Source organism: Plectropomus leopardus, chromosome 2, assembly GCF_026936395.1.
Source record: "Plectropomus leopardus strain MGB_pleo_1.0 chromosome 2, ASM2693639v1, whole genome shotgun sequence".
NCBI classification, from domain to species: domain Eukaryota; kingdom Metazoa; phylum Chordata; class Actinopteri; order Perciformes; family Serranidae; genus Plectropomus; species Plectropomus leopardus.
The window spans coordinates 31999138-32019572 of record NC_142177.1 but is presented as its reverse complement, the minus strand read 5'-3'; the positions used below and the strand labels follow the sequence as shown (position 1 = coordinate 32019572).

The window sequence follows — 20435 nt, the reverse complement described above, 5'->3', positions numbered from 1 at the left end:
GTAAAGCAAACATGAAATAGTATTCACAATTAAGAGGCTGGAATCCAAGAACATTGACTTTTTTTTGTAAGGTCCCATATTATTAAAAGTCCGTTTTCTAGCAAGTGTCAGTGCTATATACACCACATGAAAGTATCAAAACACTCATACACAGAGAAATGCACGCAATACGCACTCAGTAAGCAAGCCGTCAGTACTTCCATGAAGTACTGATGTCACAACTATACGTTATAAACGTAGAAACCTCCGCTACAGTGCTGTTACAGTCATGTCTCAGCTACAATGATGGTGCAGAGATGCCAAAAGCGCAGATGTGGACAACCCGTAGACACTAACCAATCAGAGCAGACTAGGATTTTTTGGGACAGGGGCTTAAGAGACAGATGCTATAAAGGAGCGTTCCAGACAAAGTGTGAAGACAGAAATATTCAGGAAGACAGTATGAGGAAAATAAAGTGTTTTTGATCATTAAAGCATGTTAAAGCATGTAAACATGTCCTTGCAAAAAACCCTTAATACAAGTATGAACCTAAAATTAGCATAGTATGGAAGCTTTACAAAAAAATACACAAATCAATTAATCAACTATCAAATTAGTTGGAGATTAATTTATCAGTTGACAACTCAGCGATTAATTGTTGCAGCTGTACTAAACCATTTAAAGAATAAATAAGAGCAATTTTAAAATAGTGGGGAGCTTGAGCCTTTATTTTTTGTAATCTCTTACAAAAAAAGACAGCTACACTCTAATAGAAAACTATCATGTGGTGCTTTGAGGAGGTGGCACTGAGGACAAAATTGGGCATGCTGCTTTTTGGCACCCTATTAAGGTGATACAGAGAGACAGATGGCTCATTGAGTTGCACTAATGTTCGTTTCTCCCTGGTGAGCATTCTGTACGGAAGCAAAAGGACAAAATCTTTACCTGTAAAAAAAAAAAAATAAATAAATTTAAAACCACCACCACTTATGTACGCTGAAAATGAAACAAAAACATTCTTTAGATTCTTTGCTGATGTGTTTTAAGACATAATTTGTGTCTGATATGGTTTTCCACAACAAATTTCCTTTATCTTGTAAAATTTTCCCAAAATGACATTGAAAAATTCAGAAGAAATGTCACAAAACCATAGTCTTATGCATGCCTTAAACGTAAGGGTGGGCAGAGAGAAACTTCCTTCTAACAACCTTCTGCTAAGAAACTCGTCTGCATTATTGAGCACAGTGCAGGTCAAACATCCAAATGACTGAACAACAAGCAGAAAACATTTTTGTGTGAAAAGGGGCTTTAAGGCTTATTGTAACTATAGGAAGTTACCATGTAATTTTCTCAAAACAGCGAACAGGGATTCTTGCACTGGGACGAGATTCTCTTTAGTTTCATTGTAATGACAGAGGTGAGGTCTGTGGTGCCTTTTTGTGGCCTTGTCAAAACAAAGACTTAGCATCTAACACACAATACAAAGTTAATCACAGAGTCAAGTATTGAAAATGCTTCAAGTACAGGCTTCGGATGCAATCTTTAGCACTGCTTTCACACAAAGAAGCCAGATTAAAGGAAAGCCAAAGGTTGTCACGTGGTGTTAGGTGCAGTATTTCAGCTCACCATAGCAGAGGAGTTGCGTCTGGATCCCAGGGGTGTGCTCGGGAGGGAGTTAAGGGAGGAGCTGACGTTGAACTCCTCTGAGCTGAGGTTCTCCGAGCCATCGCCGTCACCGTCGCTGAGCCCACTGCTGATGGAGCTGCTCTCATCCCAACTGAAAAAAGACAGGATGATCACTTAGCAAAAATGTGACATCACAGAAGTGTGATGTGAATGTACAGAAGGTAAAGAAGCACAGATCAGAGTTTAAGGGGAGAAAAGGCTGGCAGCAACAGTGGTCCGTCCATCTGTCTGCTGTAAGCTGTCTCCGGAGGTGGTCACATGCTCAAACAAGCAGGTAATTCCAACATGGCTGCAGCTGCTTTGATTCAACTAATGAACCAGAGCTCCAGACCATATGGTGACGAAAGCTTCATGAGTGGATCTTTTAGTTTGAATGAAATAAAGTGTGAGTTTTTCACTGATCTCAATGCCTCTGCCACGTACTCTTTCCAAAACACTTTGGCATTTGTATAACAAATAGCTTTCACTTCAAATAAGATGTATAACTGCTACTTGGCTTATTGAAAAGGGTTCCTACATCTTCGGACAAGTTAGATTTCAGACTTTTTTTTAATGCTACTCGAAATAGAAATAAAAAACATTTTTTTAATAACCAAAACTGAAGGAAAAAACACAGACTGACATCAGAAGCTCAGGGACAATTTTGCCCAAATGTTTACTGTGACATTAAACAAGATTTTTTTGTCACATTGTGGAGATGAGGGTAGAGGAATACTGGGAAATATGTGGCATTTGATGGAAGGTTTTACTAGTAATTTTGTGTTTCTCACACTGCATATTCCACAGCAGGGAATTGTGGCGTCCCGGCATGATTAAAACATCTGCCACCACGTATTGATTTTATATTTTTGGAGCTGGACCGTTCATTGGGAGCACCACTGGAATATCATTTGGTCACTCGCTGCACGACTCTTTCAGAGCACAGAGCGTACTCTAGGCGCAGACGGAGCAGCAGAGCGCTAGGCGCAATGAAAACATTCACTGGGTCTAAAAGTTTGCTTTCACTCCGTCTGCAGCAGCTGCTCCTCTCACACATCGATCTGATCAGCTCTGACTGGATCAACACAGCGATTATCCACCCTGCTTAAACTCCTTGGACTGCTGCTGAGGAAAAAAGAACGGTTTTGCTTACGCTGTGGTCAAAAACTTGCAAAAATGTCTGAATTTAGAGAGAGGACATGGAATGATTAAAAATGGGACATATGCAAGATTTTTTTAAAAAATGGGAAGTTTAGATAGATGTAGATAGAGGTTACCAATTATTTTGAGATTTTACAATGCAGAAAAATCAGGGGAAAAAATGGTCCAATTACTTCCCAGTTTTTAGCATTTTAAGGTCTTTCAAAGGTTGATTTCAGGCACTTTAATACCAATGATGACCTTATTCTTAGATCAATGAACTCAATGCCTCGTAAGACTTTTTAGGAATCTGTGGGAACTGTGTGGTGAGACCTATTATAGAAAGATTATGGTGCCAAAGGCTGCAATTCATTCAGCTCCATAAAATCTGTGTTTTTGTTTGGATTGTTCCTCACTCAATATAACCCACTGTTCACAAACTTTACAAAGGTGAATCAAGCTCTTGGCAAACCACTAGAGCTTATTTGGGAAACTCACAACTAGCAGTCATAATAAAATGGTCAGTTTGGATGGTTAATTTTAGCCTAAAGAAAAGCTTTAAAAATATGCCTTAATAAATCACCATGACAGCAAACACTGCATTTTTTAAACAGAGGCCAACACACTGTAGCTTCAAGGGAAACTTTACAGGATATGCTGATAAATCATGCTGAATAAAAAGTATGGCCACTGACAGCTCAGGGTTTAAGGAAGCAGTCTGGTATGCTCTAAGAAGCAGGATGAGGGGAAATCAGAGTGACAGGCTTCTAACCCCTCTCTGACCCTTCCCTCCACCCCACAGTGAAGCCCTGTGTCGCCCCGAAACAGATGCTGCCAGACTGGCCTCTCATGAGAGGAAGGCAGCGACAGGACGAGAAACTGCTCACTGCGCATCATGTCTCTAGATACATGATATTTGAATATATTTAAAATGCAGATCACTGTGTGCAGGGTTCCTAAAGCTTAAGGCAAATGAGATTTAACACTTTTTAATGACACTTGGAATTAAATTAAATACAAATTTTACTATAATCACACAAAAAAAGGAAACATGAACCAAGACTAATGACTTGAGTTTAGGAACAATTTTTCCTACATTTTTAATGGAACTTAAAACTTTCTTTAGTACTGTCACTGCAAAGGGCATTTGGAAAATATATATATATTTGACTATGCTGCCATAAATATTTCATTCAATAACCAGTGCAACGAGTTGACGTTTCGAGCTACATGCTCTTCATCAAACAAGCTAACGGTATTTTCTTCTCTTTTATTATCTCTTGTCCAGCAGCTTTTTTTTTGTTTTATCATCTGGGTGCGCACGCTTTTGTGTACTTTTTGTAGAAATTAATTTTAAAAAAAGATTTTACCAATTATTTTGAGATGTTAAATGCAAGATCAAGAAAAAACAAAATTCATATAATCCTACTTCCCATGTTTGAGCATTTTTATGACTTTTGAAAGATTGATTTAAGACATTTTAATACCAATTATTCATTCATTAATTAGCCGTAACTGTTATCCTCTAAAGGCCCAGGGGTGGGGGGTGTGAGGGGGCTGGAGCCTATCCTGGCTGACATCAGGCGAAAGGCGGGGTACACCCTGAACAGGTCGCCAGATTATCGCAGGGCTGACACATAGAGACAGACGACCATTCACACTCACTCACACACCTACGGCCAATTTAGAGCCACCGATGAACCTGACCTGCACGTCTTTGGACTGTGGGAGGAAGCCGGAGAACCTGGAGAACCCAGTGTCACCTCGGGTTTGAATGAAGGAGCCTCTCACTGTGAGGCGACAGCTCTGATCACTATACCACCGTGCCACCTAAATATTGCCTTTTAAAACCTTTTAAGGATCCACAGAAACCCTGTGTGTGGAGTTCAACGAGATGTGTGTCCTCTCAGTCAACCAAAACATCGCAGGGGGACAAAACATTTCAGAATGAGAGTGGGAGTTTAAAATTGAAGAGAGAAACATTTTTATGTGCTTTAGAAAGGCAATAATTCCTTGCTGAATCCAAAAACTGTATCTCCAGGGAGCTAAACGCGAGTCCAACTCAGATTTGTATAATTACGTTCCCCATCATTACTACTGGCAGCCACAGGTGGTAATCAAATTTATGTTGGCGCTCAAAAACGTGGCACAGTGGAAAAGGTAAATTAATAAGGCCCTTTAAAGCTGAGTCACTGCTTGAGCTGTTCTTTTCCCTTTCTTTTGCTTTCCCCAACAAGCTGAAAATGCTCTTTGTGGCTCTGCAGTCTGCAATTAGCAGAGGCATGGAACATGGAATTGCATAGAAAAATACAGGGGGACAAAAACGGCCCGTACACGTTCAGAATTGGATTTAATCACATGGCTGTAGTCGCAGTTGTAAAACAGAGAAGAAGCTTACCCTGAAACTTTCTGCTGGTTTGAAGCATCTTGATGCACAAAAGCAGCATTTTATCGAAGTGATTTGTGGCTACAGATACATGACCTCAGCAGTGACTTTGACACGAGCAGGGAAGAAAATGCTGATTCATGTTTGATTTGAGAATTTAAAAATGTTTTCACATACCATCAATACTGAGAATGATTTTGAGTTACATTAAGGCCAGATGTTCGTGGTGTGTTTTGAACAATACCGCCTCTGTCAGGGGTGACAGAGGGGCCGTGAATAACCCCACAGGGATGTCAGCCTCCGAGGAGGCAGGAGGGCTTGTGGGCTGTTGTTACTACAAGCCAAAAGTGTCTGCTCTCAGAGGTGTAATCTAGACAGAGAGTGGGAGTATGCCAGCAAAGTGCATACTTCATACATAGGGTGGCAATTAACTTTTTGTTTTCTGTGGCACAACTCCAGAGTCTCTCTGATTTGTGTGTCCGCTGCTTGCTTTTATTTGAGATGGGTTGCTGTGAAAATGTTTTGATTTAAGACGACTGAGGAATGATTGGTGCGGCGGAGCAGGGTGGGGTTGTGACAATCGCTGTCCAGACTTGGACCTGGATCAGACAGTATCATTAAAAACCAATGGTGGAAGAAGTATGCAGCTACTTCAAGTGCTAATACCAGAGTGTGAAAACACTTTGTTACAGGTAAAAGTCCTGCATTGAAAATGTTACTTAAGTAAAAGTAAGTACAATTGGGGAAATGTACTTACAGTATAACAAGTAAAAGTATACAAAAAATCTATTTTAAAAAAGAAAAAAAATACTCAAACCTATACCCAATGCAGAAAAAATAAAAAATAATAATAATAACTCAAAATTACTTTTAAAAAAGAAATGTTTCTCAAAATATCTGCCAATTTTCTGTCAATGGTCTAACTGATTATTCAACTAATACTTTAAGCTGTACTTGCATAAACTGTTTGGTAGTTTAATTCATAACAAACAACAAAAAATCTGATTTATATGCATATTTTTATGTAAAAATCTTAGATTTGTAGAGCTGTCAGATAAATGTAGTGACATTACAGTGCAATAATTCCCCCTAAAATGGAATGGAGTAAAAATATATGGCAGCATGAAAAAAAAAAACTCAAGTAAAGTACAAATACCTCAAATTTGTACTTAAATGCAGTACTACAGTAAATGTACTTAGTTATACAGACATGTAAGTGCTGGTTATGGCAAAGCTTGCAGTATTGGTGCACCCTGCAAAAATAGATGAAAAAACAAGCACACGTTTTACAAATAAATAAAGTGAGATTTAGTTAGTACTTCAACTACTGTAGCTATAAAAACCACACACACGAAAAAACATGAAAATAAGGCATCTTGCAGTTTATGTCTGGCACTGTGTCTATTTTCTGCATAAAGGACAGCAAAGACAAAAGCTCCTGCGGTGCATGCCTATGGCTGAGAGTGGTGAAGACATCCTCTATTATAGAGATAGCTGTGGTGGAAGCACCGCAGTGTCCTCCAAGAAAAAAATGTGTTTCTACTGGTTTCTAGTGCCAAGTCATTGTCAACATAAGTGCTTTATGTTAGTATTTTCAACTTAATGTCAACACGCATATAACTCTCAACAGCCTTATATACTGAACTCCATTTTATCATGACGTGATTTAAGTATAATTTCATTATTTAAGTACAAAAAATGTAATGAAACCAGCCGAGTTCATCCTCCAATGGTGAGCATTGATTCGGCTAATGTTCGGCTACTGTGCTGTACCGTTTGCGCAAAGCCAGGTCCTGTTAAAATGATTTAAAACCAATTAATTCAATTAACCCACACTCCCTATGACAGAAACAGCCACTCACGGTTACAAATCACATAATCAGAGGGCAAAACAGAACATTTATAACTTCAAAATCTTCAGTGTGACCAACGCTAAACCGTAATGAAATATCTTTACCTTGGCGTAAAAAGTAAACTCCTTTTAGCTCTCGGCGCCGACTGCAAAGGAGGCACTTTCCCGACCAAAACACGACCGCTCATTTGTGACCGTTTTACACCTTTCGGCGAACACAACAACCTTGAAGTATCCGTGAGCTGCTGCTGCGATTCAAATTCATATCCTCCGTTAGTAAAGACCCTTTTTTCTCCCATTCAGCGAGCAGAGAGGAGCTGCTGACTGCTGACTGGACAGGCTACACCCCCTCCCAAAACAAAAAAAGGGAAAAGGGAGAAGCAGGGATGACGAGAGCAGAGACCCCGATGTACCTCTGAGAGATGGTGGCCAGCGGCTGACGAGTGGTCACCATGGTAACCTCCTGTAAAACGCTACTGACCGCTTCCTAGTTACCTGGATACTCCTTAATACCGCAAAACTTCAATTAATAGGCCAATTACGTGCTTGAATCACTGAACTCAACATGCTTATATTTGTAACAGGCGTCCATATAGGCTTTTAATTCCTTTAACACAAAATTGCTAAGTACAAGAAAATAACCTGAAAATTGGCCCCAAAAATTTCGAACAAACACAAAAAAAAAAGACAGTGAGTAAAGCAAAACAATACAAAGCAAGAAATGAACTTGGAAAAAATGCTTTAAAATTATAATAATTCTGTAAAATTATTTTAAAAATATAAATATGATAATTCTGAATATAGTTCACTGGACATTGTTCCCTTGCGTTTAAAAAAACGGTCTTATACATCTACTAATCTCTTTTTGTGTCTTTCTTGATTATGCTGATAATACCATTGTCTTTGGTGCTCATGGTGTCAGTAAAAGTAACTGAATTGTAGAGAATCTCAGGTTAATGATGTGTGTATTACCTCCATATTGACAAATGTTTAAACACACACACACACACACATAGTATATGTAATCTAAGTAACGTTGTTTCCACCAGGTAGCCACTACCAATTACTAAAAGGGACTGGGTGTTTAATTGAAGTTTTATGGTAAGTAAATAAATATGTTTATTTATTTTTTTATGTTCATGTGAACTGCTTTTCTTATCAAATACTTTGAGATACACATTGACTTTGGCCAAACAAGCTACTCAGTCAGTTGGGGAAAAAATGTTTTCTGTGGCTCTAGGGGGCATGGAAGCCCTGAGAGGCAAGGTGATATGTATTTATCATTATTATTATTATTAATATTGTATAAACTGACCCATTATTTTGAGCTTTTATGGTGCAATGTCAAAAAAAATCTGAAACATCCTACTTTGCATGTGCTAAACATTTAAGACTTTTAAAAGATTGATTTAAGACATTTTAAAAGTAATAAAGGTCTCATTTTTAGAATAATTAGTTCTATGCCTTTTAAGACTTTTGAAGGATCTGTGGGAACCCTATGCAGCAATGTTGGCCAAAGTTTATCTCCTACATGGGAGATACTCATGCCCCCAGGAAAGCTGCTCAGCCATTTTTTCCGAGTTGTCATTTGTGGTATTAGTGCAAAAACATCCCCTGCGGCCCAGACAGCATTTTCAGCATATGCCATGTTGTAAAAGACACAACTATAAAACTGTTGAAAGGTCACCACAGACTAAAAACACGGCCATTTATGGACCTTTCAGCTATGACTTTTTATTTTAGATTTGAAAAAAATTCTTCAAATTGAGAAAAGCGGTTTAAAAATCTGTGACGTCTTTAAAATGTAAAGTCTATGTGCTGAGAGGGAACTGGCAGGCAGAGCCAGAGGGAGAAACACTACTGCGCATTTTCAGGGGGACACTTTTTTTGGAATATGTTTCAGACCAGCAACTTCACTGGAATGAAGAGGCCTAGGTGCCATCTTTGCATCAGTATCTAGGTATTATTATAATCTATGGAGATATTAGATAAGAGATAAACAGAGCTATTAACATAGGAGATAAATGTAGCTTTTGACCAAAACTGCCAGGAGAAAAAAAAAAAAATTACCTTGCCTCTCAGGGCTTCAGTATGGGGGAGCTTTCGTGTTTAAAAATGACCTGGATTAAGTCATCAGGTTTAACTCAGCTTGGTTCTGACACTCAAAATTGTAAACAGAAAGTCTGCATTACAAATTGAAGATGTTGGGTAATGAAGCAGGAATTTGGGATGCATGCTATTGAGTTACATGCCGGGAAATATAGGATCCAGCGTTTCCTGACCGTGACCCATAATAGGAGACTAAAAATCCGGATCTCTCTTCCACATTGAGCATTTCTCCTCATAACCTCTCGTGAGTCACCTACATTTTATGGAAGTGGAATACTTAATAACTGCACAACTCATTTCAGCCAGATGATGTATTTTACAACATTAACTACCTAATGTTTTGCATTTTACTACCACATGGAGCCACTGAGTGGTGTAGTCTTACTGTTGTCAATTCTCTCTGCAGTAAGCTGCCTGTCACTGGGAGGTTGGTGTGAAAGTGATGTTAGCGAGCTGGACTCTTGTGTAACTTTACCACACGATAGAGAAACTTAAAAAAATGGAGGCCAGCAATAGTTGTTCTGGTCCCAACTATAAGCAATGATGACACAATGCACTGATCTAAACTAGGACAGAGAGAGCACGTGCATGTATCGATATGAGTAAAGCAGATTTGGGTGTTAAGGGGGCATTGACTAGACCTTTTCAGGGGCCCAGCTCTATCTGTGGGCGGGCCTGAACAGGTCTATAAATTTAAAAGCCCAATAAAAGTTCACACAAATAGACCTTTGTAGAATCTGATTTTCTCTCACATTAAAGAGATTACCGCCATGAGTGTCCTTAAAAATAAAACATGTTCCATCTTCATTCATTACACTCTGGGGCCTCGCTGGAAAAACTCAGCCCAAGGTAAGGCCTGAATCACTGCGAGCGCAAACCGCAAACCCTCAGATGACACAAGGACCTCCAGGCAGGCATGAGTAGCCCTGGAAAACCTCCCCCCCTCATTAGCAGTGGAACAGCCTCACAGGGATGATCTCAGCTTTGTAAACCACTGCAGGAGGTGAAGGCACTGTGGGCCGAGGAGGGCCCACACCCTGTCAACATCACAGGGCAGAATCGCTTCAGTCAAACTGGACTAATTTTGGTCGAAAATGTTGTTACAAAAGATTACACAAGACCAAACGACGAATCTATCCTGCAGGAGATCCATAATAAAGAGGATAAAGCAAAGATGCAGGAAATGAGAAAAGTACAAAAGGATCATGAAAAGTTAATATTTCAAACACAAGAATTGGTAACCTTTAGGATTTATTGCAGCTTCAAGGCTCTCGTTCTGTTTTTCCACATCTGGCCACATTTTGTAATATAAATACAGAGTCAGCTTAAATGGAATTTAACTGTGGTTTGACCTTTTATTGAAATTAAACAACTGTTTTGCTGTCAGTGTGTTTACCAGACATACAGGCATTCCTCAAAACATCTTTCCCAAAATAAGATGCAAGTTTGATAAAAAAAAAAAGAAAAAAATGTTGTGTCTGCCTCGATCTTTTGATATCATAAGTCTGATTGTTATCCGAAAAGGGCTCCTCTGCCTATCCTATGTTGCTCTTTTTGTTTTGCTCACAGAAATCCACGGGACTTTTTTATTCGTCTACCTGTTGGTTACTTTGAAACTGTATTTTCTAAAAGCAAAACAATATCTCAGATGCTCATGTCTTTGCCCGGGATGATGAATGATAAATTGTTTACAGAGCTGCGTCGCTCTCGTCTCCTGTTTATCTCAGCCAGGCCACAGAGCTGCTAAACAAGCTGTCATCTGAAAAGCCTTGAAGTCGTGTTTGCATTGTCGACTAACAGCTGTCCCACACCGATAACCAAATGGCTTGTGTCCGAAACACCCTTTGCATGTTTGCTCGTTGCTTGTTGGGTTATTTACAAACTGTTAAAATAGAGATTTAACCCACCTGTGGGAGGTCGAGACATCCCAAGGACCTTCACTGAGGTTACCAGGCAAAAACCTATTTTCATGATCTGACCTTTACTGCTTTGGCTTTTGATCTATCAGCGCTGACCGCCTCTGATGCTGTAAACTGTGCTGCAATATGAGAGTTTAGAAATGTGTTCTTAAAGACATCAGAGGGAATCAATCACAAAAATAATGAAATCTCAAATTCTCTAAAGGCAGCTACTTGGTGACTTGAATTACAGTTAAAATATTATTAATGGGATGTAACAAGTGTCTACTTTTGCTACATAAGCAACAAGCCAAAAATGTGGATATTTTGAACCACGATACCAATGTTTGATTGTTGTAAATCTCATTGACAACCATGGGTATTGTCATTTCATAGCCTTTGAAACCTAAACACCAGTTTTCTCGTGCTGCTTTCAGCCGCCTTTCATAAGAATTCAAATCTTTGAACTTTGAGAAAATTGGAGTGATTTCTTTTGCAAACATGAGAAGAAAAAGGCAACGAACAACTTCAGTAACAAACTTTGAACAAAATCTTAACAAAATTTTGAAAAATCTTGAAGGATTTTTTTGCAGGGGCACTGAAAAAGGAAAGGGACTTTACCAAACTGTCAGCACACTCAACATCATCTAAAATGTATCATTAAGATTTCCCTTAACTGGAACTAAGGGGCCAAACCAAAAGTATGAAAAACAGCCCAAGGCCGTAAAGTGTAGTGAGTGGAAAGAGGAGATACATAATGAATCTAACAGCCTCAATAGATATGTTATTTTTAAGATGGCACTTCTCCATAAAAAATATTTTTTAAAAACACGTATTTTGAGCAGGTAAAACTATATCCAACTACATAATCAGCTACAGGAGACCATAAAATAATACAGTAAACCTCTAAGAATTTGAATTGTGTTGCTGCTTATCTGTGTGCCTGCATGTGGCGTCATGACATTAGATTTCCAGCAGGAGGCACAATAAGGTAAAGTTGTGCCTCCTACAGTATGCGCTCTGTGGCTGAGTATTAAAGGAGGCTCCACTTGGCATTTAGAAGAAAAAGAAAACATGGTACTTCACAGGATTTTGGAGCCTTTGATGCAGAGAAAGAGCAGGCATTCCTCTGCTCAGTGGATTTGATTCAGTTTTACAATGTGGAGAATTATTATTTCAGAGAGACGCCATCACAGGAAATCACTGTGTTCAGTGATTTATGTCTGTTTAAATATCATTCACTCAAAGTGGACCACAGATGAAAAAGCCAGTGGAGCTTTTCTTCATCTCTGATCCTCCTGGTGACTAATTTTGATCTGTATTGAGCTTGACTATAGCTGGGCAAACAGGATCGGGCCTCATCACACAGCAGTGGCACATCAGTGTAGTAAATGGGTCTGAGATGCATCAGCGACTGTAGCCGGCCCACTCCATCTCCACAGAGCCCCAGAAAATGGACTCGTCGTCTGATTATTGGACTGGAAAATGAATGTACAGTCTCCATCAGCCTCAGACAGGAAGAACGTCCCCCAACAGACGCAGCCACAGAACAAATGATGCACACTTCATCCTGAGACCCAAAGTCTCAGGTGATGCCACATTTAGCCTGGAGTAGTCTGCTGGGTATTATGATGTTGTATTGTTTCATGGTGTTTGTCCTTGTGCTCTGTTTTTATTTCAGCTGCACTAAGACAAATTACAGTGTCTATTTGCAGCCGGGTGAAAGTAGTCACACTGTAGCAATTTAGCTACGTTATCATGGATCCCACTGCATGCTGTAATAGGCAGAAATGGTTTGGATTAGGACAAAGAGGTGCTGGTTAGGAATCGTTCTAGTCAATGTTGGATGATGTCTGAGATTTACGTGGTATATTTATGAGAAACTAGAATTACCACCTTGCAGTTGTATGCCTCTGTTAACCAGCCAAGCCGCACTTACAGTTAACATCCATGTCCCTCCAGACTCACATCAGGCCACGACAGCAAAAAATGCTTTGTATATGAGTGCTGCTGCAAAGTAGCTACATATTCTAAAAGATGAATGCTTCATCTTCTACCCTGCAGCACAGAAGATCTACACAATCGGCACAGTTTCTGGGTGGAAACTCAAGATTAGTGTCACCAATTAAGTATCTCACCAAATGTCTCCTAATTACAGAAAGGACCCCTGCACTTTGTCCTCACGAGTAAATCAAAGACTGTTAAATCTACATTATTATTCTTTTGTAATTTGGCAAGATCTGTGCTGTCTGCTTTTTGTTTGTTAATGTAAAATTAATAAAATATTAGGAAAAAAGTGTCTCTGCTCCTGTTCCTGAGTTATGATTTTGAGTAATGACCAGAAATGTGTTTTTGCTGAACATTATGATGTCACAGTGAAGTTGACCTTTGACCTTATAGATATAAAATGCCATCATCTCATCATTTAATCCTAATCTGACATTTGTGTGAAATTTTGTCAAAATTAATGTATGCATTTTTGAGTTGTGGCCAAAAACATGTTTTGTGAGGTCACAGTGATCACCCAAATCTAATCATTTCAACATAGAGTTCACGTGGTGTTTTTGCCAAATTTGAGCAAATTCCCTCAAAACCTTCATGTGACAGACGCAAGGTCACAGTGACCTTGACCTTTAATCTTTGATCACCAAAATCTTATCAGTTCATCATTTAGTCAGAGTAAAATGTGGCCAAATTAGAAGAAATTCCCTCCCAGGTATTCTTAAGATACCACGTTAACAACGAGACGTATGAAAGACAGACGTACGGAGGGACAACCTGAAAACATAACGCGTCCGGCCACGGCTATCACAAATGTACTGCCAGAAAGTCAGGTGACGAAATATAAAGAGTGACACAGTCCACATATAGGTAGTATGATGTGGTGGATAAATGGGTCAAGCACAGGACTTTCACACTGGGGTGTGAGCCCTTGTAGACTTAGTTGACTCATTATTTCCAGTTTTACGATGTGTAACGCTGCTGAACGTGCACTGTGCAAAAAAAGTGTCGCAGAGTTAGCTGAGTAGACCTTTTCACACCATATCTCAACATTGCTCAAATACCTAAGAATAAACACCCGGATGTAAGTATACACATTGTCTATTTAAACCTCGGGTGTAAACAGTATTGTTGGCTACAGACACCTGGGTGCAAATAGCATCTGCCAAAAAATTAACATCAACATGATTGATATGGCACTTAAACACTGAACTTGAACTGACTCTGCTTGCCGTCTACAGAAACATAGATAGTTGAAGCGGAGCCAAATCCAACAGAGAGCTGCAGTATATTACAAACTAATCTGAACCAAACCGACTTCATTAACAGATAAACTGACATTTCTTAATTTCAACTTCAAACAAACAGAGTGATGAATGGGGAGTGACAGATTAACAGGTGACACGGGATTCACGTTTTTTGAAAATAGGATACTGTGAGCCAAAACAGTATTGTATTTTCCACCTGGGGGCGAGTATTATGCACTGGTGGGATCCAAACTGTACACCCAGACGACCACACACAGACATGATACAGGGATGATTCATACTCCCTGGGGTGCTGCTGTAAAGGTTCATTATTCACGTGGCTGACGATACTGGTGAAGGCCGGTTTGGTGTTGGGGGAGAAGCCTTCTGGATCCAGTATTTCACTGACCCTTGCTAGGGAAGGAGAGCTCCATATTGACCCCAGATGTGTTTGAGCTGCTGACTGTGGGAGTCCGTGGGAGTGTGTGTGTGTGTGTGTGTGTGTGCTGTATGTCTGGGTAACTGTAACACATAGCAGGGTCTGAAGCAGTGGGTGCTTTTCATTACAGCTCTTCTTTCAGCCATTTTGAAACATATTCAAATTAGAAACTCTGTTTACAGAAACGTTGTCAGAGGGCTTTTATTTTGAAAAACAAACAGGATAGGATGAGTATAAAGATACATTCATATCTCCTTATGTCTGTGACAGAAAAATACATTAACACTGTAGTAAAATCGAATTAATCGAGGGAATATTTTCTGTGTATTTTGGCTAAAAAACATAACATTACATGGAAAAAATAAGCAGACACCGTTTCTCCAGATGTGCCGAAGCTGAGCAAAGCTGCACCTGCGCAGCTGCTCATACAAGCGGCGTGGATGTTCTAACCGGTTCACAAAATAGAAAACAGCAGGTTCCACGATTCACACATACTGCTCATGCAGGCAGTGTGGCCCGAGCATTATGTGACTGACCCACCGTGGGAGACTTTAAAAGTAGCAGTTAGCAGCTAACTCAACGACGAAACACAGCGGTCGATAATCTCCAAAAAATGGGAAAATTATGAGAATTGAAGAGCTTCTTACCCACCGAGCAGAGGACAAGGCTGGCCGCCATATAACAGGGATGGTAAATTATTGTTATTGCCATTGTTATTGTTTAGAAAGCACTGTGGACACTTATATTATCCGTCACAGACAGTGTTGTGTTACATGTTACGCCTGTCACATCTCTTTTGATTGTGCGATGCCGGCATGCTGTGTAAAATCACACACATGATGCCGCTGTTGTTTGGTTCTGTGTCAAAATATAAAGGCAACATAAAGTAGGAATTCATAAAAAAGTGAGTAGAGTAGAGTGTGTGTGTGCCTAAGTGTGTGTGTCTTCAAAGGCAAGAAAACAACATCCCTCCTCTCAGAGTAATAGCCCTTGAAGGACTGACCCCAAGTGATGGCCTCACTAAACTGTAATCCCAGCAGCACCCACAGAGACCCAAAGCAAAGAGGCCAAAACTCAATTTTTGTGCAGATGGGTTTAAGTGGGTCAGAAAACGTGCAAGGCTTCAGCAGTCAGGGAAGCACTCACTGACTATAGCAGCTCGAGCAGGAAAGGGAAATTGAATGCAGACTGCTGGAGGCACAGATCCAGGATCAGATGACTGCAGACTGCAAACCCTTTGTGCATTACAGAATGTGTCTGTCGATAGTTTCCATAAGTGAGGCCGTAAAGTATTCCAATATTTAGGAAACTACAAACACTCACTTTCATACTGTACGTGCAAAGCTTTGAACAGATCCGCTTTCTAGCACGGCCAAAGCTTTATTATGGTTACCATGGAAACGACATTGCCAGAGGAGCAGACAGAGCCAAGGGCTTATCTACAATATACAGTAATGGAGGCAAAGATAGCGGTGGAACACATTCAGTGCTTCTGAGAAGTAAAAATGCGTCAATTTTGTCTTCAATATGCCACTGTGTGCTTTTGCTATTAAAGGAATTAAATAGGTTTCTTCTTTTTGGCTCAGTCATACATTATTCCATATCAGGTTTCTGGGAAAATGGCTTGAATGACATACATTTCCACAACCGGTGTGACTGTAGATCCAGAAAACCAATGGAAACACAAACAAGGCAGAGTGCTCTCTTCTACAATCCCAATTAAAAGACAAGCTAATTAAAGAAGTATTTCACTGCTGGAAAGATGACCTTTTATTAAAACTACGTGGTCTATATATTAGAAAGATGCAAATACTTTTTAAAATCGGTACAAGATGCAAATACTTTTTAAAATTGGTGCTAATACCAAAGAAAAGAGAGGAAAAGGATGCTTTTGTTTAAGAGGTGGCAAACCTTCAACTACCAGAATGCACAGCACTGCACTGCACTAGACCAATCAATGCTCCTGCTGGTGGGTGATGTAATGTGGATATCTACACATACTTTATGGCTCATACTTTATGTCATGCATTACACTTAAATGTCAACCAAAAACATGTTTCTGAGGTGAGAAATATGCAACTCAGTAACAGAATTTTGGTTTATATTTGATCATCGCTGCTAAGTTTTACCGCGTGATCACAGTTATTTCGGCCTCATTTTCACTGTGTAGGAAGCAATATGGTGCCCATTTCCTGCTTACAAATTTTCACTATTATAGCTAAAATGGGCACTAAAATATATTTTTGAAAACATTTATGCAAGAAATAGGCAGTGCAGTAACATAATCTTTATTTATTCTCAATCAGCATTGCCTAGTTTTACCGTTGGATCAGATTTCAGTCCGCGTTTGTGTCTATGGTGGTTGCATTGGTGGCAGGCAACATGGAAATGCCTGTAGTTCGAGGACGAAACTCCACTAAATTATGCGTTTAGCATTAATTCTCTTCAGCCAGCTGAGTTTCTCCATGAGATTTGTGAAAATTGGCAAATAATCCATTTAAAGGAAATGTATGTCAGTCATACATTATTCCATATATGATTTCTGGAAAAAATGGTTGAAATGACACACATTTCCACAACCAGTGCTACTGTGAATCGAGGATGCAAATGGAAACACAAACAATAGATCTATATAGTCGGCAGACTGCTCTCCTCCACAATGCTAATTACGAGGCAATCTAATCAAGTGGTTAGCATGCTGTCTTCACACCCGTCTCCCTCTGTCTGTCTGTCTCTGTCACTCAATGTGTGAGATGAAGACAAAGAAAGAAGGAGAGAGAAACACAGATGCAGAAAATGACTAACCAGCAGTCAATGCACACACACAAACACACACATCCTCCACACATACATTCGTTCAGCAGCTATCACACTGACACACAAGGCAGCCCATCAGTGGGTCAGTGGAAGATGGTTGCCATGGTAGCACATCCCGAGCCATGTTGCCGCATGATCAGAGGTGTGATGCTGCTGAACCAGCCCCCTTTCTCTGCTCTGCTTTACTGCCTGCGTGCTGCTGTATAGAAACAGAAAAATGGTACGGTCCAGATCCCCAGATGTCCACAAACTGGCCCCTAAACCCTCTGTCACCTTGCAGAGGACAGGACAAGCTTTTTGTTTCACCTGCACCATGTCTTTTTTTCTACAGTATGTATCTATATGCGTCAGCTATGATGAAAGTGTGACATGCTCTGTGTCGTGTGTGTGAGGGCATGAACAGCACTTGGTGCTGTCAGGAAATCGAATTAATTTAACACATGAATAACACAATTTGTCTAATGAATTCATCTGTGCTGTCAAAAAAATTTGGGTCTCTATATACTTTATATCATATGCATACTATAATCAATATTAAGTGTATATAATTATACACAGAAGATTATTCTGTTTCTATGATTATACATTCTATACCGGTATAGAGTTATATCAATATATACTTCAAATTCCTGTTATCTACACTTGGAGACCTTTTGCTTTTGGAATATCAATAAAACAGTTCTAATTAGTATTTTATATTTACAATATATCAAATGACTATGTGTAATGTGAAAGGGGTCCTTCAAAGAGAAGACCTCATTGAGAATTACATGCAAAGTGTCGCTAAATTAACACACAGATCAGTAAGAGTCTCAAAATGACCATCAGGAGACACAAAAAGACCACGAGCATGTGTCAAAGAACTGCAAAGAGACACAAAACGAACAAGAAAGATGCTTAATACTACAGAGACACAAAAAACAGAAAAAGATACAATACAACTTTAAAGACATACAAAATGACCAAAAAAGACACAAAGTAACTACAAAGAGACACAACATTACCTTAAAGAGACAAAAAAGACCAAAAATCAACTTCAAAGACATAAAATGACCAAAAAAAGACACAAAATAACAACAACAGCAGCAAGAGGCAAAACCACCACACAGTCTCATAATTCGCCCATGTCTGAGCCATCAGCTCTTCAGTTCATTTTAGCATCTTTAAGTTTACTGGTTCGTATTTGCAGTCCACAATTCAACAAAAAAGGTTTAATGAACAAACCTTACCCCACTGGCCTTGCACCAAACGTCAGACAGACAAACTTTGGACTAGCTGGTGAACATAGTGAAGCATTTAGCTGCTAAAGAGCCAAATATTTCCCTCAGGAGTTGTTGTAGATCAAAACACAGCTGTAACATTCGACTTGTTTTTGTCTGGTGGCCAGAAACACAGCAGCATGGGTAAACATGCAGATCAGCATATTCCCACATCTTTCCTGAATTTAGTGTTTATTTGGACTAAATCAAACTTGGTGATTGTTGGAACCGTGGTCAAATATCTAGATAACTACCAAGATTAATGAAGATGGTTTTGCTGAGTTTTAATTTGTTTCTTTTGAGTTTGAATAAAAGTGTGTCTTATAATGAGTCAACAAAGCAATAAGTTCATGTTAGTCTTAGCCCAATTAAAGAGGGAAACTTGGAATTGGTGTAGGGTTGTATTTCTCTGTTTAATAGGGAAAATACATGAAAAATCTTAAACTAGTGGGTGTGACAAACTTTACAGCCCCACTAATGTGTGTTGTCGCCATAACAACTAACAATTACCATTTTATTTTGTGCTAGTCAAATAACCACAGCAAGCAGTTCAATGTCCTTTCTGCTCTCATTCTGTTTCTACGCATTCAACAAATTAACTTAATGAAGAGATAACACTGTTTGTTTGCAGCTTGTTGTAGATTAACAGCAGCAGTAAGTCTAAGCTTGGTCACTGCATGGACCATGATAAGCACTGAAGCTATGTAAAAAGTAGAAAAGTCAGCAGTTTTCTAAATCTAGGAGATGAATTTTGGCCAATTTCATTTCAGGGTTTATGAAAATCTGACACGCGATGCATTATTATGTTTATTTATTACAGGTTCTTGGTATTCTAGTGTTTCAGGTTTTAAGAGAGGCTGATGAAAAAATGTAGTGGAACAAAAACTGGCCCAAAAGTGAGTTCAGCTCTCTATGAGGCATTGCAGTCATCAATAGCTCTTTATTGCAGCTAAGTGCCTTTCGCTGCTTCTCTCCTCGGTCAGCCAAAGAGTTTGGAGCCAATCCAAACAGTGCAAGATATTCTCCCTTTTCTCAACGAGATCCTCCAATTTTAAGGTTTTCAAACTGTTAATCTGCCAAGATAAAATGTAAATCTGTCAGATACAATAATCATATTGAGGCAGATGGGCCTCCTGTGAAATTTACATGTTCTGCTACAAACATTAGCTTCGCATTCATCCCATCCACTAAATGACATTATGGAAAAAACAAAGTCATTTCCCCGATGAACATCTGTATTAGACATGAAAAACTAACCTGTGCTTACATACACTACAGCGCAGCGCCTGTAAAACATCAACCATAATTGACCCAACACCACTAAAACGACACTGGATGCTGAAAAGCAGTCATAATTTATACACCAGATATGGAAAAATCAACCATACACCGGCAATATAATGTGATTACTGCTCTACTCATAAAACCAGCGCTTTAAATATGGCTTGCAACGGGATGATATCATATGAGTGATGCTGAAGCTTTGCCAGTATGGTGTGAAGAATGTAACCACAGGAAGCAGTTATGATTCTTGACGTGGTCAGACGTGGTCAGAGCTAAATAAGAAGCCACCTCAACAACACTCATGAGACGGGAAACCGTCAGTCAGTAAAGAAGTGGTGCTCAGTCTCATTAAGTTTAG

The 20435-nt window shown here is 39.4% G+C and overlaps 1 protein-coding gene across 7 annotated transcripts in view; it reads right to left on the bottom strand.

Annotated features, from left to right (window-relative positions):
- LOC121959459 (neuron navigator 1) overlaps positions 1-20435 on the bottom strand; it is a 123776-nt gene that overhangs the window by 30546 nt on the left and 72795 nt on the right. For 6 of the 7 annotated variants that reach the window (XM_088091147.1, XM_088091150.1, XM_088091169.1 and 3 more), the window contains one exon: positions 1607-1757. In XM_088091147.1, coding sequence (XP_087947273.1) covers positions 1607-1757 — 151 coding nt within the window. Of the gene's footprint in view, positions 1-1606; positions 1758-7128; positions 7348-20435 lie in introns of those variants that run through there. The other variant, XM_088091163.1, reaches the window with a different exon arrangement.